Source organism: Periophthalmus magnuspinnatus, chromosome 9, assembly GCF_009829125.3.
Source record: "Periophthalmus magnuspinnatus isolate fPerMag1 chromosome 9, fPerMag1.2.pri, whole genome shotgun sequence".
NCBI lineage: Eukaryota > Metazoa > Chordata > Actinopteri > Gobiiformes > Gobiidae > Periophthalmus > Periophthalmus magnuspinnatus.
In genome coordinates, this window is record NC_047134.1 from 10,733,179 (window position 1) to 10,760,444 (window position 27,266).

The 27,266-nt window shown below is 38.2% G+C and overlaps 2 protein-coding genes across 2 annotated transcripts in view; one reads left to right on the forward strand and one right to left on the reverse strand.

The window, feature by feature from the left end:
• Window positions 1-111: 111 nt before the first annotated feature.
• gpat2 (glycerol-3-phosphate acyltransferase 2, mitochondrial) lies at window positions 112-21,445 on the reverse strand. The gene is made up of 22 exons (XM_033972471.2): window positions 21,359-21,445; window positions 20,376-20,486; window positions 20,227-20,297; window positions 19,632-19,742; window positions 18,927-19,034; window positions 17,962-18,061; window positions 17,351-17,484; window positions 16,807-16,903; window positions 15,815-15,994; window positions 13,518-13,616; window positions 12,849-12,931; window positions 11,026-11,147; window positions 10,322-10,392; window positions 9,964-10,124; window positions 9,401-9,504; window positions 7,245-7,429; window positions 6,747-6,824; window positions 6,182-6,304; window positions 4,045-4,165; window positions 2,604-2,672; window positions 2,288-2,343; window positions 112-237 (listed from the first exon to the last, which is right to left on the reverse strand). Exons 1-22 carry the CDS (start codon window positions 21,392-21,394, stop codon window positions 112-114), a joined length of 2,346 nt encoding a protein of 781 aa, XP_033828362.1. The 5' UTR covers window positions 21,395-21,445.
• A 3,368-nt stretch (window positions 21,446-24,813) lies between these two features.
• LOC117376069 (ras-specific guanine nucleotide-releasing factor 2-like) overlaps window positions 24,814-27,266 on the forward strand; it is a 31,556-nt gene continuing 29,103 nt past the window's right edge. Inside the window, exons 1-2 of the mRNA XM_033972472.2 lie at window positions 24,814-24,882; window positions 27,182-27,252. Coding sequence (XP_033828363.1) covers window positions 24,814-24,882; window positions 27,182-27,252 — 140 coding nt within the window. The remainder of the gene's footprint in view (window positions 24,883-27,181; window positions 27,253-27,266) is intronic.

Consider the following 27,266-nt stretch of genomic DNA (forward strand, 5'->3'; position numbering starts at 1 on the left):
AGCATGAATCCTCAAACTGGTGAGAATGTGGCCCCTTCTAAAATGAACAGAAACGAGGTACAACGCTACAAAACAATAGGGTTTGCTGAGGGTTTGAGTGAGGCAGCTTTGTTAAATGTGATAATTGTAGAGGTACTGGGAGACGAAGCGGTGCAGTTTTTGTCTGTTTTCTGATGAGTGGAACAAAGAGCTGACACTCAGGAAAACGCCTTCTTTCTCCTGCTTCTCTAAAAGGACCTAAAGTGAATATTAACACAGCATCAGAAGACCATCTACAACAGCTCTGACAACATGATTTATGCAGCTGTAAAGTCCAGACTGTTTTATGAACCTATAACCTATAATCATCAAACAACAATTTGAAGTGAAAATCAAACTCAAAATGTACCACTTTGAAATTATCTTAAATGGGAATACAGCTATTTTTACACCCTTTACCTACTTTCTGTACAAACATGATCAAACAAGATATTTTGATATTAAAATAAATTCACTTTTAAAAGCTTGTGTGTCATAAGATCTTATTTTTGTGTTTGTGAAGCCTAATTTTACGATTATTCATGATTGATAGCGAAAGCCTCGAGTCACTTTCATTCACATTGTCTAACAGATCACCATTCCCCAAACATGTGATTCGCTTTAGGAACTTTTAGGAACTCAAACTTTGCTAGTAATTTAGTCAAAATGACAAACAGCCAAATAAAAAAGCACTTTACATTTACGCATACCTCTGGAGTACAAAGCGCATTTGAAATATTTCACAATTATAATTTTTTGTTCGATTATATACGTGATCTGTATCAAGAATATCGATCAGCACATTCATCTCAACATCTCTGCCTGCAAGATCCAGACCAACTTGACAAATCTGTGCAATAAATACATTAATGCATTCAACACACTGCAGTGAGCTCTCGCCTCACGTGAACTTTTTGGAAAGATGTCGCAGCTCTTCTTCTGTTCAAAATGCTGCTGTTTGAGATAAGAGTTTTAAGCAAGTCCTGTGCCAATCGGACAACAAAACAATAAAACTGATAAACATTTTGCTGTGTATACATTTCCTCTGCATCCTTTTGGACTAACAGTATTGTCAACGTTCAGTATTTGTGTTCACTTCAGCATTCATTACTACTATAACCACAGAGGAATACAGCCTTAACTACACTTGCCTCACTTTACCTTTGGTTCAAACTCTCAAGAGCCCCAAGTTTAGGAATTAATAGAATCACAAATTTAGTTTGTTAAAGGTGTACTGCATGGCTTCTCTGGTGGTGGGTTTGCCTCCAGCTTGTCTCGAGGCAAAACTAGAGTTATTACTTTGTCCGTAATGCTCCACAATATGGGACTATGGCTTTAGACATATCTATCTAACAAAGTGTTTTTACTAATCAAAAGTATCTTGAAAAATACAAGTAACTCGACCTGCTGGCAGCAACTGCTTATCTCCTTGGATACAGATACATTTAATACCATACCAGGTAAAAAATTAACATCTGCATGAAGAAAAGCACATGGCATAATCTCCACCAGAAACATTACGCAGTGTGACTTTAAATGTAAATACACTGCCTGGCAAAAAAAAAGTCGCCACCTGGATTTGACTAAGCAAATAGGTACGAGCTTAAAGGTACGAGTCAGGTCTAGGTTCTGCAACAGTCTGTGCTCAAAGAATGAGGTCAGCTGACACCTGAATATACTGAATGACCAGGTTATTCCATCAATGGATTGTTTCTTCCCTGATGGCACGGGCATATTCCAAGATGACAATGCCAGGATTCATCGGGCTCAAATTTTCACACATGGATTGTTCACCACAGAGTCCAGACCTTAACCCCATTGAGAATCTTTGGGATGTGCTGGAGAAGCTTTGTGCAGCGTCAGACTCGACCAGCATCAATGCAACATCTTGGTGAAAAATTAATGCAACACTGGATGGAAATAAATCTTGTGATGTTGCAGAAGCGAAATCGAAACAGTGCCACAGCGATTGCGCCCCGTAATCAAAGCTAAAGGCGGAACAACGAAATATTAGAGTGTGCAACCTTTTTTTTGGCCAGGCAGTGTAAGTTAAGTAACTAATTGTTCCCATTCATCATTTGGATTGAAGACTAAATTTATGACCATCACTTGAACTGTGTGAATAAACGTAGCCTGTGACGGCCCAATAAACCAGGTAGTGTTCGAACTAAAGTTTACAAGTTGATGCTCGGTTTCACCTTGTGTTGTACGAGTTGTAATTCTGGGCAGACAGATTTAGAGAAACATGTGTAGAGGTGCTGTCACTCACCCCGAGGTCTATTAGTGTTCGGAGTGCAGTGTGCACAGCCTCCACTGAGCAGCTCTCTGAAATACAACATGAAGCACACATGAATCACAAGATCCAATTCAAACCTAATCCAGCCAAAAAAGAATAAACCATTTGCACTTCTGGGGATAAAAATGTTAGACTGACATTTTAATAAAACTATTATATAATGGATAATGGAAGTGGATGCTTAGTAACTCCGCTCACTGGGGTTGAAACTTTCAGTAATTCAGTTAACTTTAGCATTATTTCTGCACAGTAATAAAAGACTCTAGACTTCCATGACTCTCATTCTTACCGTAGTGCATTTTCTTCTTTCTTGCCATGTCGCACAGTTGACAGTGCATTTGAGTCTTAAAGTCTGCCTCTAAATGGAGACAAATGATACTGAGAGGTGCATTAAGTAAGATCAACAAAGATACAAGGCGACATTTTAGACTGATTTACGCTTGTCCCTGGTTTGAGCCCAGTTTAGTCCTGTTCTAGTCATGGTCTAGTCCTGGTTTAGTTCTGTGTTTAGACTCAATTTAATGCAGTGAGTTTGAACATCCAATTCACACTTGTACCTGGTTTGACCCTGGTTTAATCAAGTGTAGTCCTGGTTTAGTTCTGGATTTGTGCTGTGTGCGTATATGTGATTGATACAAAACAATTTCTAGATAATAAGAGTACATGAATGAAGGTCTCAGTACTTGTACTTTAAAAGCCACATACATACGTCAACCCAGGACAAACATTATTATGAGTTTCCGGTTTTCTCAAAAGGAGTGGTGCGTGACCAAGTACCCAATCCCATGAAAACATCACTGTAATTCTAGGGGATTACTCTACCTCACTTTTCCTTTCACAGATCAGTGTTTATTTTCACAAGCTTTCACACAGTCCTTACAAACACAAAGGGATCTAAAGGAGTATGTAATCAAACATCAGTGAACACAGTACTAGGGTTGCAAGATCAATTGAAATCAAATCAAAATTGCCATTATTAAGGTATTATCATCCTCTGCAAACAACAAAGTATTCTGCTGCCATCGGGCTTATTATGTATTAACTCTGCCAACCCTGTAGTTTAAACCTCTACAAATACTATTCTGAAATGCATAGGATTTGCAGGGATATTCATATTTGTATTCTTTTTGCATTTCATATTCCCTGAGGGGACAATAAGCTAAACCTTAACCTTAACCTAACCTTAATATCTTAGTATTTCAGATGTTGATGCCGCTGGACATTTACATTTTTAAAAAGAACAAAAGATATATAAAAAGTTGCACAAACAAAGCCACTGTATAAACACTATTCATCACATTTAGAAAACTTCAAATTTAAGCCCGGTGTCCACTGCGTGTTTTCTTTGTTTTTTTTAGGTTAATGGATGGAATCTAAAACAGTCAAAGTTTGAGGAAATATCAGGCTTTAGGCTCCGTGTGGTAAAGTCAATATACTTTGCTAGCGTTTTTCGTGCTTGTAAAAGTTAGTGCATGAAAAGGAAATGGCGAAATATGGTCTCGGTTCACTGCTGATCTCTGCTACTTTGGCGGAGCGCTTGTGTTTACAGCTGGTCACGTTTGACAGAGATTGAACGTAGACGCAGCGAGATAACGGCTCACTCTGCATCCGAGATCCCAAATATCCAGAAATCAGTCACAGCTACAACTCAACTAAAGATTTTCCTCATGATCTTGCATCTCAGACTGTCAAAATCATGCAGTGGACACCCAGCTTTACACAGATCTTACCAGGCAGAGGTGAGAGGAGGGTCTCCAGAGATGAAGTGGCCCAGCATAGAGACCTCAAATACCCAGACAACAAACTGCAGAGGAAGAAGAGCAGGTCCGGACACTGACTTGGCTGCGTTATCTACATCCACAGAGACGAAGGACCCTCAGTAACACGCACTCTCAAATGTTCAGCTGTCTATTCATCTTATTCTGCAAGATGCCGTCGGCGCCGCCATCGTTATTCGGGTTATATTATTTGGCAATGGGCTCCCAATCTTGACAGCAAATAAGTTCTATACGGATTACAGCGGCGTTTTAAAGCGTAACAGAGAGTTGGTGCAGTGTGTGCTCATGAGCATAGAAAGTTTAAGAGAAATTAACATCATTCATGTCATGTTTTAGTGGCAAAACTTTTCTCTAATCTACATTGAAATGAATGGGATTCCTACTTAACAGCAAGTGCCATCACAAAGAAAGTGCGGCTTAGTAGCATTTAGAGGCAAAATAGGTCATTTAAAGGCGGAATAAGGTCAATTAGGTTTAGAAAGTCAAAGAAGTGCTTAACACACTGGGGTGATTTATTAGAAAAGTGCTGCATGAGGTTTGGCAATGACGTTAGAAGACATGTATTGGATTAAACCTAATAAATAACAAAGCATTATCACTTACTATTTCTATTTATTATTAGATTATTATTGTTCTAAAAATTGTGTTTGATACAGTGCAACCTGCATTTAAAAAAGCTCTATGTTATATGTCGTTAGTTTAATTTTATGAAGGCACTTGAGTTGCCAGTACAGTGCATAAAAAGGAGAATTTTCTACAACGCACCGTATAAAAGTTTAAGTACACGTAGTGGCGCCTATAAAACTGTTCTGTCTGGAGATTACACTGCCCAACGAGAGCTTTGTGTAGTTTCAGTTCAGACATTTTTCGTCAGTAAAAGGCTCTGCTCAGATGTCTTTAATGTTTAACTTCTGTAAAGTTTTCTCTTCTTCCTTGGGTTTGAAGCTTTGTTACATGTAGGAATATATAACATACATCCAAGTGCACAGTGTAGCCTAATCTTTTTTTAAAAACACAAACCGAACTTTTACGGTTTAAACTACACTACGCCAATTTACTATTATCAGTTTACTTTCTAAAACCACAATGGATTGGATTGAAAATATTTTGAATGGTTTGCTGAAAAGCCGTCCGCTGCTTTTTGGGTTTTCTAAATACGAAACACTGCATATCCAATAGAGGGAAACTAGGACAGACTGATAAAGGCAGTGAAAAGGGTCGGCTAAATAATTACCTAAAAAGCTCTTTCAGGCTAAAAGAAGAACCGCATCTAATGAGCCATCAGTTATTATCATTCACTGGATGATGTGGAAAGGCGCCTGTGCAAATCCAGATATGAATATATATGACAAAATACATTTCTAATAATGTATTTATGCATCTATTAAATATGAGAGTACGACATGACAAACGGTTTATTATTTACTCAGTTATGTAAATAGATCACCTTTTGAAACTGCACTGAGAGTCTGACATCTTGTCACCATGGAGATGTTAAGGCTTTGGTGGGATTCTTCTGCATTATGGCATTAAACGTTTACAACTTTGATTTATTCGATTACAGATGTTTTTATTGCAAAAAACAGGCACTGTTATTTTGAGTGGGCTTGCCTCTTCACAGATCATACCTGTGACTTGGCCTGGTGGTACCATTTGTTGGTCTTCATAGAGGTAGGAAGTTTAATGCCATACTGTGGAACATTCCTGGCACTATCTTCTCCATGGAGACATGCAGATGACAGATACTGCACCTTTAAAATCTACTAAAACTATATTTAGTACCAATGAATGATCTTTACAAACACATAGAAGTACAGAGCAATCATGTGTAAAGAGTATATTTACACATATAAGTATTCATAGTATTTGTACATAAGTACTCATAGTATTTGTATATAAGTACTCATAGTATTTGTATATAAGTACTCATAGTATTTGTATATAAGTACTCATAGTATTTGTATATAAGTATTCATAAGTATTTACTCCTGGTTTGTCATTTGTCCATTTCTGTTCTATATTAACATGGTTTTTCACTCTGTTCCAGTGTGAAAACCACAGGGTGAACATTAGCACTTTTCTTTTGTACCTTGTAAGAGCGGGACTCCATCTCCTCACAGTCAGAGTCACTGTTGTAAGGGTCATCGCTGGTGGTCCAGGAGAAAGTACCTTCTCTTTTCCACACATCACAAATGGGCACACCTTTGGGAACCTGCAAAAGTCATTACCATTGTCTACATCGATGTAGCCAAAAGTAAAGGCTAAATATGAATATAACTAATATTTCTCATTTCCATAATATATGCCCTTTAATCCTCAAGGCTCTGGAGATTAAATTTTAAGATGAGGAAATTGTACGAGTGAGAGGAGACATGAATTCCCCAAAATGAGATGAAAAACTATGAAAAGATTTAAATAATTTCTGATGAAGGGGCTGTTAAATATTTAGTTAATATAGTCTCTTTTTTCACCAGTGGCACAAAAACAATACCAGGGGCAGATTATTTCAGATCTATATCATGGGATTTGTCTCTTTGCTTGCTCTTATGGCACTAAATCTATTCCCTTCTCTAGTAATATGCTTTTAAAATGCATTTATATATTTTTACAGCACACAATTTTCTGTTCTAACACAGTTTACAATGTGTCTTTACCTGTTCCATGATCAATATGCCGCAGCGCACCAGACTGTCAACTGCATCCAGCGCAAAACTGTGGGAAGACTGACAGGGCTGTGGGGAAACGGAGAGAAGAGGACAACTAAGTTCAGTGGTGGAGCAAGGTTACAGCACAAACAGCATGACCAGGGAAGGAAGCCAGCCACTGTGGAAGAGTGGACAGTGAGATGGAGAAATGATCAGAAAGATGAGCCAGAGATAGGCAGTAGAGAAATGAAAGCTGTATTATTCTGCGAGGAAAAGGCTGCGAGAACACTCAACAAAAAGACTGTAATGATAGGTAGGGAAACAGAAAGGGGATGCATTTCTGGTTATGATTTAGGGCTCTTCACATGGGCCACGTGTGCCTACAACTCACAACATGAAAAGCCCTTTGAGTTGATAGCACGGCAGCAATGAAGGATGTTGTGCTACTTTAAAAATCCGCTCATTGAAACATGTCGGCTGCGTCGCGTGATTTGAATTTTAACATACTGGCATGAATCCTGGAGGCAGAAGATGACACAGCTGCAGGGCTCTGTTGGTCAGCTCCGTCTGGCACAAAACGACGTCAAACTCCATGTCACCTTTGACCTCTGCCCCATCCACGCCGTCACTCCTCACGCGGCTACTCACTCCGCTCACGGCCACTTCGCTCAACATGGCCGACACCGCACAGGCTGAAGGTAAAATATATTAATGGTTTAGTGCATGAATAATAGAACGGAAATAAGATGATAACTAAAAGCGTATTATTTAAAAGTCTACTATGGACACTTTCTGCGTGTCTCCATGGAGATGTTATTGCTTTGTCTGGTATTAAACTCATCCATCTTGCATTTATTCAATCACCGGTGTATTTATTGCTCAAAATATCTTGAGAACATGAATTCTTATTGTGAGCGTGGTTGCCTTGTCTCCATGGAGATAGATACATTTAATGACATACATCCCGAGCAAAGCAGAAGGACAGGACACATTCTGAATATACTAGGGATGTCAAAAGTATCGAAAATCAGATATTAATCAATACTAAAACTAGTAAAGAAACTAGACACTCATTTGAGCAAGTGTCGATGCTAAAAAAACGCACATTCACAGGACAGAAATGAACCTTTCCTGAATAGTTTTAGAATCAGAACAAGTATACGACACACAGAGGATACTTGAATGACTGAGGAATTACACAGAAATAACTCCACACGGTAATATAAAAGAAAGTACTAATATTTAATCTTGAAAATAACATTCTATGGTGTAAAGAAAGAGTGTTTTTTTATTATCATTGTGGCAGCGTAATCATTATTCAGTCTTGAGTCTATTCCGTGGTTTGAAACAGTTTGACATTTGTGTATAGTGACAACCCAAGTTTGTTCTATTCATCTAATTTACTTGTATTTCTATTCTACTGCTGCTGTTCGAAGGGCTAATAATTGTTTTCTTATTTTAAATGATTGTTCCTCACCCTAACCCAGTATGAGGGTTTTAAATTACAGGGAAATGTGGTCACCATTTTCTTGGTAATAATGGAAACAGGGCTGGAAAATGCATTTCTCCTTCCAGAAAGCTATCATTCCATTTCCATCCTATTATTTACTGTTCTCTAATGTAAAATGTGATCGGTTTATTTATTCCACAGAAGGACAGTCACGACTTCATCACAGGAAAAACTAAAGACTATATTAACTATATTAGTTTTGGGGATCTTGTATTGTACTTTACACAGGGGTATGTTTTTAATGGCTTTCAGTTCTACTCACTGCCCACAAGCTCCTCATCCAATGAATCACGCAACAACAAAGACCATTTCCAACAGAGGATACAACCTCCTGCACTGCAAAATACCACCTTTATTTTTTATTTTCTCTCACAACAAAGTTAGAATGGGACTCATATTTCACCCCAGTGTTTGGATATGAAACACTGCTATTTGGTTTGCTGCTGGGAGGCTAAAATAGAGGACATAAATTTAACTGTCTGACATAACTTACTCATATCCTTGCAGAGTTTTTTACTTGGTGAATAAAATGACATTCTTGTATAAAACAGCTATTCAGTTGCCATAGAAATAAACACTTTAAAGAAATTAGGTTTAATGGAATGTTCAAAGTATGCAAAAATGTCCCTGCATCGGAATGAAGATTAAAGAAAACCAAATATCTTAAAATAATAATATGATATTTTAACTTGAAAGTATGTTGCTGACATTGAAATAATGTTAAAGAGAATGAATAATCCATGGAGTTAGAGAATATGGCCGTCCTCTATCAGAAAAGTTATATAGGCTGAGAAATACTGTTGATATATTGTTTTGTATATGGCATTTATATATTTTTCTCTCATTATTTTTTTTAAATGCATTTAAAAATCATGTTGGTTAAGCATGTTTAAACCTTGCTTACATGCTTCTCTATGTACAATTAATACTAACATATTCATGGGTTTCAGAGTGATAAAAAAAACTGAACGGTTGCCATAGCATTAAAAAAAAATCAACACAAATTATTCTGTCTCTTGAATGGGCAAATGTCCTTAAATGCTGTCTTTAAACAAAAGCTGACACCCATGAACTCACCACTACCATGACGTCTTCTATAAATAAGCTGTAAGTGGATGTGAAGAGCGTGTGTGTGTCAGATAAGGCTCCTCACCCCCAACAGCCTCCAGGATAAAGGCGTGAGTGACGGTCTGCGCCTGGAGACTGAGATGGTGAGCAGCTGCAGGAGAGGGACGAGGCAGAATCAATGGGTCTTTCCTAAAATAAAGGAAGAGGGAGTATATTCAGAACAGGGGGCTCACGCTGGAAAAACAACATCAATTGTGTTTCTACTCCTTTAAAGGTACGGTATGTGGCCTGCGCTCTTGCTGGTTTAAAAAAGGAAGTCCAATCATAACTAAACCTGGGTTGTCAGTGCTTTATAACCTGCATGTAATAGACACATACAAGTTTTTTTTTTCCTCATTCTCAGCTGCAGGTGTTGGGGTTTAGGTAGTGAGAGATGAGATCAGAGTCCTTTTAGATTTCAAGATTTCAGCTTTGAAACTGGCGACGCAAATGAGAGACTTATGTCCATCATGCCCAATGTTTTTGTAATAAAAACAAAATTTGCGTTATGATTGCGATCTATGAGGGTAATATTTGTCTAGGTACACAGACGGGTCATAAAATTTGAAATAAAAATGCGCTAAACCTTTAAACCACAAACAAACCAACCTGGATGGTGCTGCTGCCATGATGAGGTGTGGGGAGAGCAAACTGAGAGAGTAGTGAACCACCCTCGAGAGTGTCCCCCCGAAGCCGACGTCTTTGTTCCTAAACAAGAGCTCCTCCGTGAGCCACGATAGATCACGACACAAGACAGACAGCTTTACACCCTACAGTGGTGGAGAAGAAGAGAGGGGGAGCGAAAAATCATTTTAACAACACCAGTCAGTGACATAAAATAGACACTTGAGTATGACTCACTCTCACACTGATAAATGAAGAAGCAAGTCAATTTTGTTCATTACCCCCTGTGGAGTTTGACAGATACAGAAGCAAACTTTGAAACAGACAAAGTAGACATATGTACCTTACGGTGTCTGTGGAGCAAAAGGCTCGACACGACGCTGGTGGACATCACGGACTGACAGGAAGTGGCAGCTACAAAATCAAAGGGCAAGCATATAATATGTCAGAAAATGTAGAAACCTTACAGCTCACTCTTTGTCTTGCAGTGTTTTCAAGCGCTGAATCTATTTTGGTGCAATAAAAATAATTTTCCATCCCTTCTTGAGCAAACCCCCTCAACTATAGTGTTATTAATCATATGTGAAATATCTGTTTTTGCAAATTAAACTTTTGTCTGCTATAGTTATAATCTATGACACCCGTGGATCATAATTTTATACTTCAGACATTGTAAATAGCAATAAATATAAATAAAAAACAACTTAATGAAAAAATATATAGGATTTCTGTGGTGAAAACTGCGTCACTGACTCCCGCCTACATGTATAGTTGTTTGAGAAAATAAAATTGGAAAACAAAGTAAGTACAAAGCAGTGGGCGTGTACACAGGGGACAGTTGGATAGTTGAAAACAGGGATTTGTGGAGCAGTGGCATACTCAAACGTGCAAGAATCGCTTTAAATATAAGTTCAAGTGGGTAAATGAGAATGGGAAACGATTTGAACATGGTTAGAAGCTTTATAAAGTTGCATAGTGCATCCCCTTTGAGAAGAGCTTATCAATAATTGTTTATGATTGAGCAGAGGGCTGTATCCATAGACCTACAGTGAAGGAGGTGAAGGATGATCGCAACGCTGAGGTCGTCTTGGTGATGTGCTTTAAGTTCAGATGCATAATGACGAGGCAGAAGCCATGACATCCTCCTACATCCGTTTGCACTTTCAGATCTTAAAACAGACAACAAGTCAAAATGTAATCAAGTATTTACATATTATTAACCCTGTGTTTCTTTTCATTTATGTAGTAGCTTCATGATCATCCACAAGGCCATGTCCCCTTCGATTTTCTCTAAAGAAGAAAACACATGAATGCCATTTGCACTTTCACATCTTAAGAAAGCGAGTGGAGGGATGTCAAGAGTTTGCATATTATTAACCATATTTTTCTTTTTATGTAACAGGTCAATGAACATCAACAGGGTCATGCCCCATAGATTTTCTTTAAAGCAGAAAATAAGTTAATTATAGCTGCAAAAACAAAAAAAAAGCCCATTTGCCCTTTCAGATCTTAAGATAAACAAGTGAGAGTGGAGAGACATCGAGCATTTACATATTATTAACCATATGTTTTTGAACATCAACGTGGTCGTGCCTCATAGAATTTCTCTAATGAAGAAAACGAGTAAATTATAGGCGCAAAAATACAAAATGCTATTAAGATGATTTCTGAAGATGTTATCGACTGGCACCACGCTGGTCTTTAGCTCACTGCCGTCTTTCAATGGCAACACTTAAACCTCACAACAAAGAAACAAAAGAGAAACAAATCAGTGAGGATGATTATGTGTTTGCTCATTTACATGTTAAACCGCTAATAACCGCTCTATCGTTTCTACAACTCTGCGCTGCACTTTGATTTGCACTGTTTGCCTCCAGCTCACGGAAAAGAATTAAACAGAGAGAAGCCACTTGCACCGACACACGCCAAGCAGAGATTGAGGGGGATGTTATTTGTGTCTTATCTTTTTCACTGCCAGACAGTCTAATGTTGTTTGTAATTGGACCAAGTTTAAGAGGATGAAATCTCACCAGGGGATGGCATCATATCAGTTACACTCTTGAAGCTTAGAGGCAAGTTTATATTCTTAAACTTAAACATGGAAACTTTTTTAGCTTTGCAGATGACAGGACTGTAATCGCAGTGATATACTCTCAAATACTAGAAACAGACAATGGATTTATTCTAGGGAGGCAAGATACGACTGGAGACCGTTGGGAATACAAGGTGCCACATTGGAGCAGCAATGGTTCGAGTGGAAACTGCCATTGTGTCCTTAGGCAAGACATTACGCCCACATTGTCTAGTATGAATTCGGTGTGTGCTGGAGTGTTGGTGATGCTTGGAGGTGCCTCGCTTTTCTCAGTTTACTCCAGGACAGCTGTGGTTACAATAGTAATTCCCCACTACAGAGTTACAAAGCTATGTTAAGCACTTTGGGTGTCTTGAAAACGCGCAAAAATAACCCAGTGTAGTAGCAGTAATAGCAGTAGTAGTAGTAGTAGCAGTATTATGATTCAGTGAAATCAACATTCTAATGGGCGTAATTACCAAATTGTAAAGATTACAATTCAAATAATTTCCACTGCTTAAGTCAAAATATCCTGTCTTATTACAAAACCAGCCAACTCTGTAGTTTAAACCTCTAAAACCTTTTCTGAAATGTATGAGAATTATTTCAGCAGTTCATATTTCAGTCTTGTTTCAAATTCTAATGCTCCTGGACATGTTTAAGATGTGAACTCTAAACAGAATACTACTATTGAAACATAAACCGCTAATCCATTCATAATTCCAATGCTTGTCAGATAAAGCACTATTCAACATCATTCAGCCCTGTGTAATTCTTTAAGTACTTATGGCATAGTGACCTGTTGTTTAAGATCACGGGCAGCAACAGGTCCTGTAGAGGGAGCCAGTCATCCACTCTGCACCTCCCAGAGTCACACATTTCCTGAAACAAAACAAACTTATCAATAAAGACAACTGTTCTGATGATCATTTAATATATGTACACTCAGGGCTTGACACTCAGAAATTGAATGTACAGTTTTATTTGCAGGCTGAATAGACAGAAATGAAATAATAATGTCACTCACAAACATAACATTCAGTGTAATTCGCTATCAGTCCAAGATGTGGAGACACTGGTATGGCTGTCTTTTTAAAACGCAGATGTTTACTGTTTGTATTGTCAGTGAATTGAATTAAATTGAAAAAGCAACAGATGCCAACATCTTACAACCCTGAAAGCGAGTGAGTACACCCCATATTGTATGTAAATCTCACTTTTTATGCAAATCATTCTCTAAATAAGTGAGATTAAAAACAGGGGCTTAAATGGAGGAATGGACAACCAATTTGGATAGACGGTTACTCCAAACGTACATGTGACAGAATAGTGAAAACCAGTGAACATGCAAAGTGGAGACAAAACTATATCCAAGCATCACAAGTAGGCAGGCGCCATTTGAACCATTAAAATGCAAGGCAGGATGTTAAATGATAAGACTTTGATGCTGGCTCCTTTTATGGTTTACCTTCAGAGAGAAAGGCTGCGCCAAGTCAATCCGTACACTCCCCCATGACCTCGTCCAGAGGAGAGACAGCAAACGCTTTACCACACTGCTCAGGCCAATCTTCAAAAACAGACAAGTGTAAAACGATTACGCTCTTTTAGCAGTAATAATATAATGGCGACTTTCCATAAAGGGCATTACAACGACAGCAATAGCAATACCACTAATGAAAACAATCTATAACGGTTAGATAAACAGGCATATTTGCAGAGTGTCTAAGCATGGGATTAAGTATGCCATGTCAATTGTGTTTGAATGATTAAACTAAATGGTTGGGTGAAGACCTTATTACCGCAATTAACTGAGCTTAACCCTCTCATTAGTACCATCTCTCATGGGGGACAGACTATTACCGAGTTTTCATTGCTCAGAAAATGCACAAATAAGCAAAAGCAATAAGCTTTTTAGAGACTTTGATCAAAAACAGAAAAATCAATGACATGTTGTTGCACATTTAAAGGGCTTGTACTTTATTTTAATTTCTTCCGGTTAGGATAAACGTCATTTATATTAGTACAGAGTAAATGTAGATGACTAAATCAAATTACACTGAAACATATGAGGCTATATCTTGCCCCCGGTCTTAATGGAGCAGTAGTACTAACGAGGGGGCGTGTCCAGGTCGGACTTTCTCTACCAACACAATGTCAATGCTGGCGTAAAGAGGCTGTACTTGGAGGCTGATGGCTAGAGTGGGATGGTACAAGTACATTTATGGAGATGGCATCTGAACCAATCTGTGACCACTGCAGCATTTAAAATCTCAGTGTGGGTAATGTCTTTGTCTTTGTCTCAGGAAATAGAGATGCAAAAAAAAGAAAAAGAAATAATTATATATGGGTACAATGAAACAACCCTGAAGCCCCACAATGTAAGTATGCACCAGTAGCGACACCAGGATTAGAATTTTGGATGGGTTGTGACAAAACTGGCAAACCAAACTGTAGAGCGGTCCAGAATTGATACAGGGAGCAGGCGACGGGCTCTGCTCTGCTGTGGAGAGGGCATCCAAACAGCACAACATACTGGTGCAAAGTCTTTAGTTTTTAAATAGCCTATATATACCATTAGTTTACACACACACATACGTTTTAATCTGGGATGGCAACCCTAAATTCACCTCACAAAAACAGTAACTGCTCCAGGCTCCTCCTGGGCCCATGGTTCTCGCCGTAGCATATGGACCAGAGGAGGGCCAAAATTTTAAGTGATGCTATAGTAATTAATATTTTCATAATGTCTGTCATATCCTTTGTTATTTTATTAGAATTAAATGTACACACCAACCCGTTCTGGCGATTCACTGAATGTGCCACACCATGCCCTCAATTTGCTCTACTCCACCTGATATTTGGGCCGGCACACCTCTTGTTTAGAGCGTCGCATGCTCTCAGCTATAGCACTGACACTATCTGCCAGCAGATTATCTCGCTAACGCTGCGTTAAGACCGGGGGCAACATACAGCACATAATCTTGTTGAGGAATAACTAAGAGAAGCAACTGTCAGGGTTTTTGTCCAATCACAGCCACATTGTTTGCCAAGAATCATGGGAAAACAACTGCCTGACATTTTACCAGACAGTTGATTCCCTGTCACGGTGCATTATCAAAAGTGAGAAAAAAAACTAAGTAGTCAGGAATAGATGAGAACCAAGCAGAAACAACTGCATGAGACCTACATTCTGTTTGGATGCTGGGGTCTGAACCGGACCGTAAAACGTGACAAACACCTGGGAAGACTCTCAAATGCGAAACGCATCTCCTATCAAAAAATTAACAACAAAGAATCCTTCTCTGACCTCAGATTTACAGAGTTAAGTGCTTCACTTGAACCCATGCAGTTTCTCAGTGCAATTTTTTTTTCCTTTCCATTTTACTTGTAAGCCGCCTGTTAGTTCTGACACAAATGGACCATGGTTAATCGGCCTGTCAATCAGGCCCATCGGAAATGTGTGAGACAGGATATGGTTCCAGACCCACACCTCTAAACTCAAATATTGTCAGTGTATGTGGTTGGCTGTGTGTGGTTGGCTGTGTGTGGTTGGCTGTGTGTGGTTGGCTGTGTGTGGTTGGCTGTATGTCGTTGGCTGGACAGGCAGGTGCAATATCACAGTAACAGAAAGGACAAAGTGGGCGGGGTTAATAGTTCAAACTATGTTCCTGACTCATGGTTCAAAATCAGACACAGTCCTTTTAAAGTGTTGTGTTGTGTTGTGTGTGTGAAAGTGTATGTTGTGCTATTGGTGCTGGTACCCACCTGTGGGTCGGCTGGGGGCACACAGCTGTATGAGATGCCCACTGGGACCAGGCTAACATCAGGGACAGATCCTTCTTTTATGAGCTGTCTGATGCGAGCCAACCACTGCTCTCCCTGACCAGGCTCAGCTGACACAGCAACACTGACTGCTTGGCCCTCATGTAGCAGCTCACATACCAGCTGAGGGGGGAGAACAAATACAAAGAAATCAACATTCAACAGGAGTCTGGGAGTCACAAAATCTGCATTTAATCATGTGTTAATGCTTACCAAGCATTTTATACATACACAAGCAATATAAAAACATGTCTGGAATATAAAAATGTTAGAAAATGAATCAGGAGAGGAGGAGAAGGATAAAAAGATAAACTGCATAAATAAAGGGGACTTTAGGGGCACTTGACATGACATTCAAAGATACTTCCATAGCCCCAAGTACTGTTCCCCTTACAGACAAGGGTGATTAAATTAGCAATGAACTGCAGCTAAGCAGGCCTACACTCAATAAACAATAAAGGTCCATTAACAGTGAAATACAAGCCATAAACACGGCTGCTTTCTCACGCACAGCCAATATGCTTACTCACGTCGACAACACTATGTGTGACCGTAAACAAACTGTTCAGGTTCACTCTTTCATATTAATGCCACACATGTTTAGTCATCTTGTACACAGCTCAGTTTAAAACGGAAGGCAGTTTGAAGGCTTTAATTTGTACAAATGTTCAGAGAAAAACAACTACTTCAGATGCAAATAGGTCTGATAGCACAGTGAAATGTTAAGTACTGCAACCCTTTAAATAGTTTTCAGATAAGGAGTAAATGTAAGAAAATGTAACAAGGTATATATTAAAATCAGCCACTCGCACATATCTTTTAGTTTTATAACTATAATATTGTTATTTTGAATAGTGCAGCTGTTATGATCATATATATCATGTGACTTCATCAAAAACAACAGTTGCTTCAATCTATAGAATATTAACACTCACAGAGATCATCACAGCTGAGCTCAGGGGATTTCGCTCAAACTCCTCCTCCGTCAGGTCACCATTCAGAAGAACCACTCCAACTTTTTGAAGAATCATTCTTCAATATCAACAGAAAAAAACAATAAAATAATTCTGCTTTTGGATATGTTTGTTAAAGTTTGAAGTTAATGTTTAAAGTGAATTTAAACATTAAAGTAAATTTCAAAACTGCAACACAAATAAACGTAGTTGCAAGTTGCTATATTCCAAGTAATAACAACACATTTTGAAAATATAATTTGTTGTTCTGACATATAATATTATTTTTTGTTTTATTGTAATATCATTTACAACAATAATATTGAGGGCCACTTAAGGAAATGTGTGGGTCTCAATTTGCACTTGGGGAGTGGGGAAATACTCCCCACTCCCCAAGTGCAAATAACAGAACATAAGATAAACACTGAGTCCAAATAAATATATAATTAATATTTGCCATAACTGACAGCTGCGTTGACATAGTGGTTATTGTGACATCAATCTGCAAACATCTAACATGAATTACCTGAGCAAACTATTGTTTATTTTCACTGGACAGATTGTGTATGGGACTCTAAGGCTGTGGCAGAAGAGGGCCAACGAGATGAGAGCGCAGTCCAGAGCACTCTGACGCACGTACACATAAACCAGTGGACATCCCTGGACAACACAGCAGTGGTTAATTATGATGCCCGTAAACAGATAAAAACAAGGTCATATGAAGCAAGAAATGTTTACAGTGGTCACGATAAGCACTATAACAATAAGCACTATAATAATAACCGCTATAACAATAAGCAGTATGACAATAAGTGCTATGACAATAAGCACTATACTAATGACAACAAAGCTGAAGTAAAAAGGCAATTCTTAATTTGTCTAGCCCATTTCCTTTCTTTTCTGAATAGTGCTTCAGAGACAGACATACATACGCATTTAGTCAGCCATGTAATTAATGTTCCTCAGACGGTAATTAAATTGTAAAAAAGTCTAGTGAAATTCCACTCAAGCACAACTTTATCTACTACTGTTTTAGCTACTATAAGAGGTGCTTTGGGAGTCACGTATACCACTCACAAAGTTAGAAAAGTTTGTTTCTACAAACTGAATAGTATTGTGTTGTGTGAGAGCTTGTACCTCTTGTGAGGCTTTGTGTAAAGCCGGCAGATGGTTGGGGCTAACTTGGACACTCCCGAAAACAGAAGCAAGCATCTTCAAAAACAACCAGCCCACAAATCTAAACCAAAATGCAGAGTAAAACTTTAAGGACATCTTTCAAGGTAAATTGGATAGATGGATATCGTGGCTTGGGGAATAGTAGACTTGATGCATTGACGCTAAGGGACAAAAGCAGTTTAGTTTAGAGATAAAAGGAGGAAGTGGGGGTGAATTGTGACAGCATTTAAATGAAGCAGATGAACCCGAGCGAGTGGGAGGAAGATGGAGAGGAAAAAGAGAAATGTATCCAGAAAAAACACATAAAGTATTTCCTATCAACTTGAAAACTGAGCTTTGTGGAGTCTTCCTCATGCACCTTCATGTTTCTACAGCTGCTGACAAAGGGAAATAACTCTATTGATATGTCTAAGCTTTAGATTTCACATTGAGAATTCTTGTGGGGGCGAATCCTTTTTGAATTTTGAATGGTGTTTGGAAAACTGCACAAACATACCATGGTATGAGATGTTAGCCTTAGGAATGGAGTCAGTGACGTATTTTCAACAGCAAAGGTGAAAGAGGAGAGAGCACTGAGATTGACTGTAAAACGACTCCCAAGATGTATGGCTTGCTGGTGTATCTCGCTGACATCAATGGGTCAACTGAAACTCCAGATGCCAGTCGGTTTCCGATTGATAAAGGGACTCAGAATACAGCAAAGAGCCATGCACGCTGCTCTTCTTTGGGCAGAGCATGTGTGTGCTATAGATCGAATTTGAATCCATGACTTGATTGATGCACTTTTTGCCCTTGTGCAAGTGTACTGTTACGTTAGTGTCTACAGCTTTTACTGCAGTATTTTTTGAGTTTGCCCGCAGCAGTTCAATACAGACAAGCCTCTAGCAAAGATTGAAAAGAGAAGATTTTCTCATTCGCTCACGTACCGCGTAAGGCCAGAGGAAATGCAGGTGTTAATGAGGGGGAGGAAAGTTGGAAGGCAACCGATCTGCCCCTGTTCTGCCTGTGGCTCTGCAGCAAGCGCCTCCTTCACTCTTTAACACAGTCACAGGACAGCAGAATTACCTCACATAAAGCTCCTTTGTGCAGTATACATTCAAACACAAGCCTATCAGTAAGGCAACAACAGGCTTAAGTAAAGTTTCATGAAGGTAAACAAAGAACTGGAGGTAAAATGGATGGATGTAAACTGGATTTTTTGTGGTTTTAAAATCTCCATAACATGTCAACTGCAACTGTGTCTAAACTCTGTATAATCAATAATAATAATCTTTAATTGTACAGCACTTTTCTGTTAACAATGTTAATACTCCATACAAGAATAAAAACAAGAAAAAAGACAAAAACAGATCAGTATTTAGTAAGCTACAATCAACTGAAAATCAGGCATTATTAAAAGGCACATAGGATTGGAAATATACTAAATTATCCCAGACATGTTATTTGTGGAACCATAACTTTCACATTTTTACAGTTATGTTTTTTGTAATTACTGCTGCTTGTTTACTGCACCATAAAACAAGACAAATTATTGTAATGGTCCACTATAATTGTCAGAATCTTATTTTATTGACATGACGTCTATCCATTTTATACTTCATTATGCGTCACTGTCTTTTTGCCTGGGGTACCTGTTACTCTGATAGACTCGCTCCACTCGGTCGGTAGCGGGACTTGGGAAAACTTCGCACCCACTCACAAACAGAACACAGCACAACCTTCGGACAAGCCAGCCTCGAAACCTGTGGACAAAGATGATGACTTTACAAAGTACAAACAGTGTTTCATCTACTGTATCATGTTATTTTGAAAGTTTATACACAGAAACACAGATATATAGAGAGAGACAGGTATTCAGATACAACAGAGTGGATTTCTAGTGTTAAAGATATATTCAAGGGACAAGATTTGAAAAGTGTAACTATACATTTTGGGGGGGCATGATTGATTTGCTCTGTTGATCAATTTTAGATTTCAAATATTCTGACTTGTTAAAAATGGATTTTATCATTAATATTCTGAACTTAAACAGACATTTTAATCTCTGCCATTAAACATAAATCACAGAACAATTGTATTCCCCAACAGAGAAAGACAATTGGCAGTAGATCTCTCCATTAAAAATTAATCATTGACGATTTTAAACAATTGGATATGGTTCTGATTAAAATTTGATTCATTCTGCAGCCTGCATTGTATAGTACAGAGTAGATAGCAGCGTAATACCTGGTGTGCTTCTCATTGATACTCAAAATGTTGCGGAAACCATCCCAAGAATTTTGTTCAAGTTTGTTACGCTGAAAATAAAATGAAGAATCAATAATGGCTAATTGCAGTACACAAGACACGGAGGTGAATGATCAGATCTGACTCACGAGACTCTCTGGAGTGCACTGATGACAACACTGGCCCATGGTGGGTCTGAACATGCCCAAACAAGGGGCCACCATTTTTGTCTTTCTCTTGATCTTCAAACCCCATGATATCTGAACATAAGAGAAGCAGCCACAATGATACCAATTAAAACAATGGCCAGAAGAGAAAATATGAATCCCTAATGCAAATTTAGACAAGCATTTTTATTCTTCTAAAAGACTGACTGCGATGGCAACTTGAAATGGGTTATAGCACAAACTTAAAAGTATAAAAATGTTACATCAGTTGCCCCTGGTAGGTTAGAGCAGTATGTCTACAAGTGCAATGAAGAATGCTAATGTTATTTATGTAACCACTTTCATCATGTGTATAAACTTATAACCGTAAGGACTGAAATAATGACTTGCACTATTGACCACAACAGATAAAAACTATGAGAGGAAGATTTGTGTGGACAAGATTTTAGGTTATTGTGGTTTTATTTTGTCATTAACTCACAAAACCACAGTGCAACTAACACGAAAATGCATTTTTAAAACTATTACACATTAGACATTCAAATGACTAAGGCAAGTTCAGTTGTGCAGCTCAATTGTATAATTTATAATATTTTCTGAAGCTGTGTTGAGCTCAAATGAGGTATAAATGGGAGTTCACACTGATTATATAGTTCAAACAAAATGGCCTAATGAGTGCTCTTAAATCAATAACCCTTTGCTCCTGATCGTGATAAATTACAGGATAGAGAACAACTGACAGAATCAATGTCTGGAAAGAGAAGTGGAAGCATGGCTATTTTTTGTTCATTTACAACTCTCCAGAAAGTATTTACATTTTTGCAAACTTGTGTTGTGACTTTTTAGACATTAAAATGAAACTTCAGACAAAATATGTTGATAAAAAAACAATATTTTTCATATTAGAAGACTGTCTCTAGTTGTGGCATTGGAATGTAGTTGCACGGACTGGCCTGAGTACTTACTGCAGCCTTGTGCGGTTCAGCTGACTGAAGTCCCATTTCTTTGTTTAGCCAGAACTTCTTCTGCCCAAAACCAGGCTAACACTATCTAAGAGAAAACAGAGGAAATGAATATTGAGCATTACAATATACACTCGTAGACCCAGGTTTGTAATTATGAACTGTTTTATTGCCACTGAGGGATTCTTCTGTCACAAAAACGATTTTGGTTCAGGGTTTGTGGCGTGTTCATCTATCATATAATGCCTAAAGCTACCATTTCTACCACCTAACAGTTTTTCACTGTAACTAAGTTTTCAATTCTTCACTCCTGAGCAGAGAAAGTGTAGTTTCCTTCAGTCACTTTACTGTTGTGCTTGCTCCAGGCCAAATTCAAAAGCTGAGTCTTCACTTTTGTATGCAAAAGAACTCACCGGGCATTGGTATTATGAGCTTAGAAAAGGTGGGTTTCCTAAGGCTGTCTTTTCAGTAACGTAGGTCAAGAAAAGTAGACACTGACTGCAGCACTAAATAATTTATAAATCACAACAAATCATATTTTAATGCAGGTGTTACATAATGAATAGCCCGTGTCTCTCTAAAGCGCTGCATCACTTCAAGTTTAAGTGGCCCAAAGTGGACGCTATACAGATCAATGACACTTCTAGAAAAGGAAAAAAATGAGTGTTAATTCTGTGATAATCTTTTTGCAGTCGCGCTCGTTACATTCACGTCTCAGTGGGTCATTACCTTTGCTAATTAAAACCCAAGTTTGCCCCGTGGGGAGAAGGTCTTTTTCATGTGCTCAGATTCCCACATTAATTAGCACATCCAGTGGGAACTAAAAGCTGATAAAAGGTTCACATAGCTCAGTGAATCATACAGGTGCAGAGGGCAGAGGAATAGAGCGTGTGCAGGTAAAATTACACATCTACAAATTCTGCACAGGCGCTAACAGACTTACATAAGCCACTCCAGTGAGAATGCAAGACCGTGCATGAGCAGCACAAAGCCGAGGCCAGAGAACATTTCCTATAGTAACCGACGTGAACTCTACAACAGTAAAACTCTCAAGATTAAATGGGTCTCACCTATTTAAATGGAAATCAACTAATTAAACGTTTGGTTTAGTGTCTAATAATTATGCCATTAGTGTCGAGGGGTGAAAAGGAGCAAATGAAATCCATCTCTTTTATTAGTAATACATGAAATGAACATGGAGGGACAAGTGTAGAGAGTTGATATAGAGCGGTAGCTCAAAAACTGTGACGGTTACATTTTAAAAAGGAAATGCTAAAAGAAAAGAACCTTCACTAAAAGCATCTGAAATCATGAAATTGAATATATAGCCTTCTGAAATGCACAAATATATCTTTTATATTTACCAGTTTGGGAGTTTTTTTTTAACATCCAGTCCAAAAGGTGACCAAGACACTACGTAATAACAGTGATTAATGAACCACGTCTGCTTATGGTTGTACAAATATGGACACATTTTGTAGGTATAGTTAAGTAAATCAATTTGCAATTTGCAGTTATTTTGAAAAACAATCCGCAGCTGTTAAGTGTGTCATGGTCAAACACTTACACCATATACTTCCATGGTCATGTCTGCTAACACGCTAACACCCAGGGCAGTAAACGTTGGGAGAATTTGTAGATCCTAAAAACATTATTAATCATAGCGTTAGTATTTGAGTTACCTCTTTGATGTCTTCATGTAGCCTTTCAAATGGAAGAAGAACATTGGCAAAATAAACAGTGAAGTTTGACAGTCAGCAGTGCAAACACAGACTTTGTTTATTTTGCATAATTAGCCATGTGCTCTGGAGATTAACAACTTCTACCAGCCCTTGCAGTTGTTTTTAATCGCACAGTGTCCGACCGGCATCAGTATGGGATTAGAAAATAATTGTATTAAAACTAGCTCTGTTAATAAAGGACGAAAGTATTGCTCTAAAACTCTACAAGTAACTTAACTTAAACTTTTCAACATGATTATGTCAACAAAACGTTTCTTAGTTAATTAGAAAGAGTGTATTCTGAAGTGGAAGTAAATTGAACTACATATACAAATCCATCTGTCAATGACTTTCAATTTAAACTACTTTTGACCAAGGGTTAATAACACTCTCCATCCATAACATATGTTTTAATTAGACTAGAATCTGCATTGCTACACAGTGCACTTGGCCTAAGAGCCTGTTGTTCACACATTTATGAAGGAAGAGTTTTGTGCAGATATGGCAGATGGATAGCACCATCAGGACGTCAACAAGATGAGTTTTAATCCAAGTCAGTAAACCCACTAGTTAGAAAATCATAAAAATGCGGGATGTACACCGATGCATCTGGTTGCGTCAATCATTTCACACTGCACATACTGATCGATTCTGTATCAGGTCTTCTACGTCAAGCACCAGCGTGAAGCAAGTCATTGATTTTACACAACAAAAGGAATGCTTTACAGACGCCCTCTGCTCCTCCTCCTCATGCAGTGCATTCATTTTAATATCCCTGCAGTGCTTTCACTAAATCTATGAGGATATACACACATTATTACTGTAATTGAAAAAAATCCAATGTCTTTGTTGAAATGCAGTTTAAATGTACAGTCTGCCATATTTTCAAACACATAAAAGTCATGCTGAAAACAATTATTGGAGGTGATTATGAGCACATTATGGTGAGGGTTTGTGTTATTGTCAGTTGCCCTTTGCAAAAGCGACTTCATATACTTCAAAGAGAAAAGGCATAACCAAATTAGACACATATCTCTCCGTGAGACACAAAAGGACAGAAGTCATGTGTCTTCTTTGATAGAAACAACTTTAAAGTCAAATGTACAAGATCTGATTGAGGCAAATGGAGAAGGGCACGCACAAGACGTCTACATTCAGTGTGTGACAGAATCTAATGATAATTACAGTTATCATTGGGTTTTTGTTCTGATCAGGCATGAAATACACTGATCACTCTACAGTCTCACATCCTGTCAATTAAATAGCTTTTCAGCTCCAATTTGCGTATACACAAAATGAACAAATTCCATGTCAAAGAACTCAATATTCTCAAAAAGTATGCCTGTTTCACTCTCTTTGTAAATTCCATGAATAAAAGCGACATAAATGGATTGAGCTAGCCTGCTACATGCACATATCATGCTTGGGTTGGTTTTATTTTTACTTATATGAGCATGACAGGATAAAAGCAGACAAGACAAGACTGTGAAGACTTGAGGCTCTTTGCATTTATCGTGGTGTATTGTTAACACATTTGGCAGTCCTTAGTGTTGTTACCATGCATCATCAGGACTTCTAGGTTAACCTGCTTAGTCCTGGTAGACAATCCACTCTGAGAATGAACTGGAGCAGTGAACGATACCATTTCTTATGTCCAAATTATCTGATGAACATAACTGAATCTCTGAAATGGGAGAAAATGTTAATGGCATTTTTTATGACTTCATATTTATAACCATGGCGTTCACAATCTCAGAATTTGCATGTCAATGTATGTTTCGCTGCTGTCTTCAACACGACGTGACTGTGAGTAGGAGTGATGCACTGGCTGTGGCTGTGTGCCCATCCTCTACTATTGTTACTGAGTTTGATTCTATTACATGGGTTAGAGTGGGGCTTGAAAATAAAGTCAATTTAATAAGAACTACTGAAGATCCTTGACAGTGGATAGTGCTTCTAAATTGAAAACAGTAGCCTTTGTGGTTGTGTGTGGGAAAGAGGGAGACATGTGAATTTTATTAGAAGCTTGTATCTCAGAGGTGTTTGGGGGTAGCAGTTGATAACAAGTGTCAATAGACCTTCCTTCAGGCCAATTATACCAACATTGTGCAGCCTATTAAGAGTCATATGAGGGATGCAGACAATTAGATAAATTAAACCTAGATGTGGATGAAGAGCCCCGGTGTGTAGGGCTGACAATAGAGCTCAGGCATCACGTGACTAAATCTGCTTTAAGTGTAAAGTTACCAGTAATGAATGGCTAGTTATATGTGATTAAACATTACCAGCCTTATTTGGCACAAGTATGCTATTAAAGACTATAGACTGCAAATCTGAACAAGACATTCACAGCAAAGAATCGATGCAAAATCTATGCTAAAAGTGATCAGTGATGGAAAGGTTTAATGACAGAAATCCACTTTTCCCATCAATCTGGAGCTTTTTAAATACGGTAAAATGCTCTGGCCTTCTTTTGTCCTGCATGATCTGTACATCTCGCAACAATAATCCACAATTAAACTTGAATTATCTTTAACTGTACCCAATACAGTTAGTTTCTTTGTGGTTTGTCCTGCATTTTCACTGCCAGTGGAGTTTGGTGGTTACGTGATATTGTCTCCCGGAGCTATAGTCTAAGAGACTAAGAGATCAGTAAGAGTCTAAGAGATCAGTAAAAAAGTCATGAGTAACAAGTACTAAACCAGGACTGTACCAGTACATTCTGAAGTAGTGTATCATCAGTGTTTTTGCCACTCCATCCAAAAGGCTATAAAACATGAAAAATGTCTTAACTGTGCTGAGCTTTCAATACAAAGTCAATGAGAAATGTCTTAAAAGTGTGAAAAAATGGAAGTAGTTCATTTAAACATCTTATAATTGGATGCAGTAGTGATTTATTTTGACCAAGAGCTGATTATACATTTTGTCTGTACTGGGGCAAGAGAAATTCTGCTCAAATACAAGGAAATCCTACAGCTGCAGAAGCTAAAACACCAGTAATGATAGAGAAAGGACCCATGTTACTTCTGCGATGTCTTCACTGAGCCTTTAAAGTGGAATCAAAGCTCAGGCAAAATCAAGCAGCTGAGTGCGACTGAATGCAGCCTGCTTGTTTATGTATGCCAAGTACCATTTGCTCTCTGACTTCTCTTTTTGAACATAAATAATATGGTATAAAAAACGTTTTGAAACACAAGTGAAAAGAATATTATACTTAATAATTTAACGTTGCATATTCCTTATTTGTAAAGATTCACGACTTGCCTAAATTAATAAAAAAAATGAGGAAAATAGCACAATATTAGAGATTGGTCATTAATAGACAGGTTCTGCATTAGGAGCTAAAAACATGAGCAGGCATTTCCATAAGTAATCACATCAGAGAAAACTTTGCACTGAAACTGGTAACACCAAATATTCACACTTTGACTTAAAGGAGCACTAAAAGATTAGTTGAGTCACTTCTCCACAGATCTGACTTGGAACTTTGCCTGGCAGTGCCACCTGCTTGTTTCTATGAAGATAAAGGAGTTTAATGTTGTACTGTCAAACATTCTAGGCAAAGCACTAACATCTCCAGGGATAGAGTGTACCCTCCACCAGAAATGTTATGTAGTGCATATTTAAAAGGTGCATTTTGCTAATTAAAATGCTCAAAAATTACAATATTTCACTCATAATTACAATATTTCACTCCTATACTCGCACAAGCAAATGCCTGATGCACAGAATGAGCTTTTCTGCTTCCCCCAGCAGTATAATGGCTGGACATGTTTATACTTGCATAGAATTGCTTGAACAGATGAATGTGGCACCTTCAGGCATTTGGGCATTGCAATGTTGTGGAATTTCTAATGGTCAAAAAGTCTTAAAGATATAAAAATCAACAGAGAAGTTGTCTTGAATCAAAGGTCTGGTTTATTGAATCAACTGTGCACAATTGTCAAAGAGCTGTGTCCCTAACGGTGTCGTCTCGCCCTCAGCTGACAAATGTAAACAATACAGAGTATTTATACCACAAAAACAATCTTTGCCTTTACCACACCTTTGATTCAAGACAACTTCTCTGTTGATTTTTATATCTTTAACACTTTTTGACCATTAGAAATTCCACAACATTGCAATGCCCAAATGCCTGAAGGTGCCACATTCATCTGTTCAAGCAATTCTATGCAAGTATAAACATGTCC

What these genes read in the sequence shown, in the direction of transcription:
- gpat2 (XM_033972471.2), bottom strand. Translation starts at nt 21,394, where the DNA reads ATGGGACTTCAGTCAGCTGAACCGCACAAGGCTGCA. An exon ending in TGCCTCCAGGATTCATGCCA is followed by an intron (nt 6,825 to 7,244) that starts GTATGTTAAAAT and finishes GTTTCCCCACAG; the next exon opens with CCCTGTCAGTCTTCCCACAG. An exon ending in GCATATTGATCATGGAACAG is followed by an intron (nt 6,305 to 6,746) that starts GTAAAGACACAT and finishes TGACTTTTGCAG; the next exon opens with GTTCCCAAAGGTGTGCCCAT.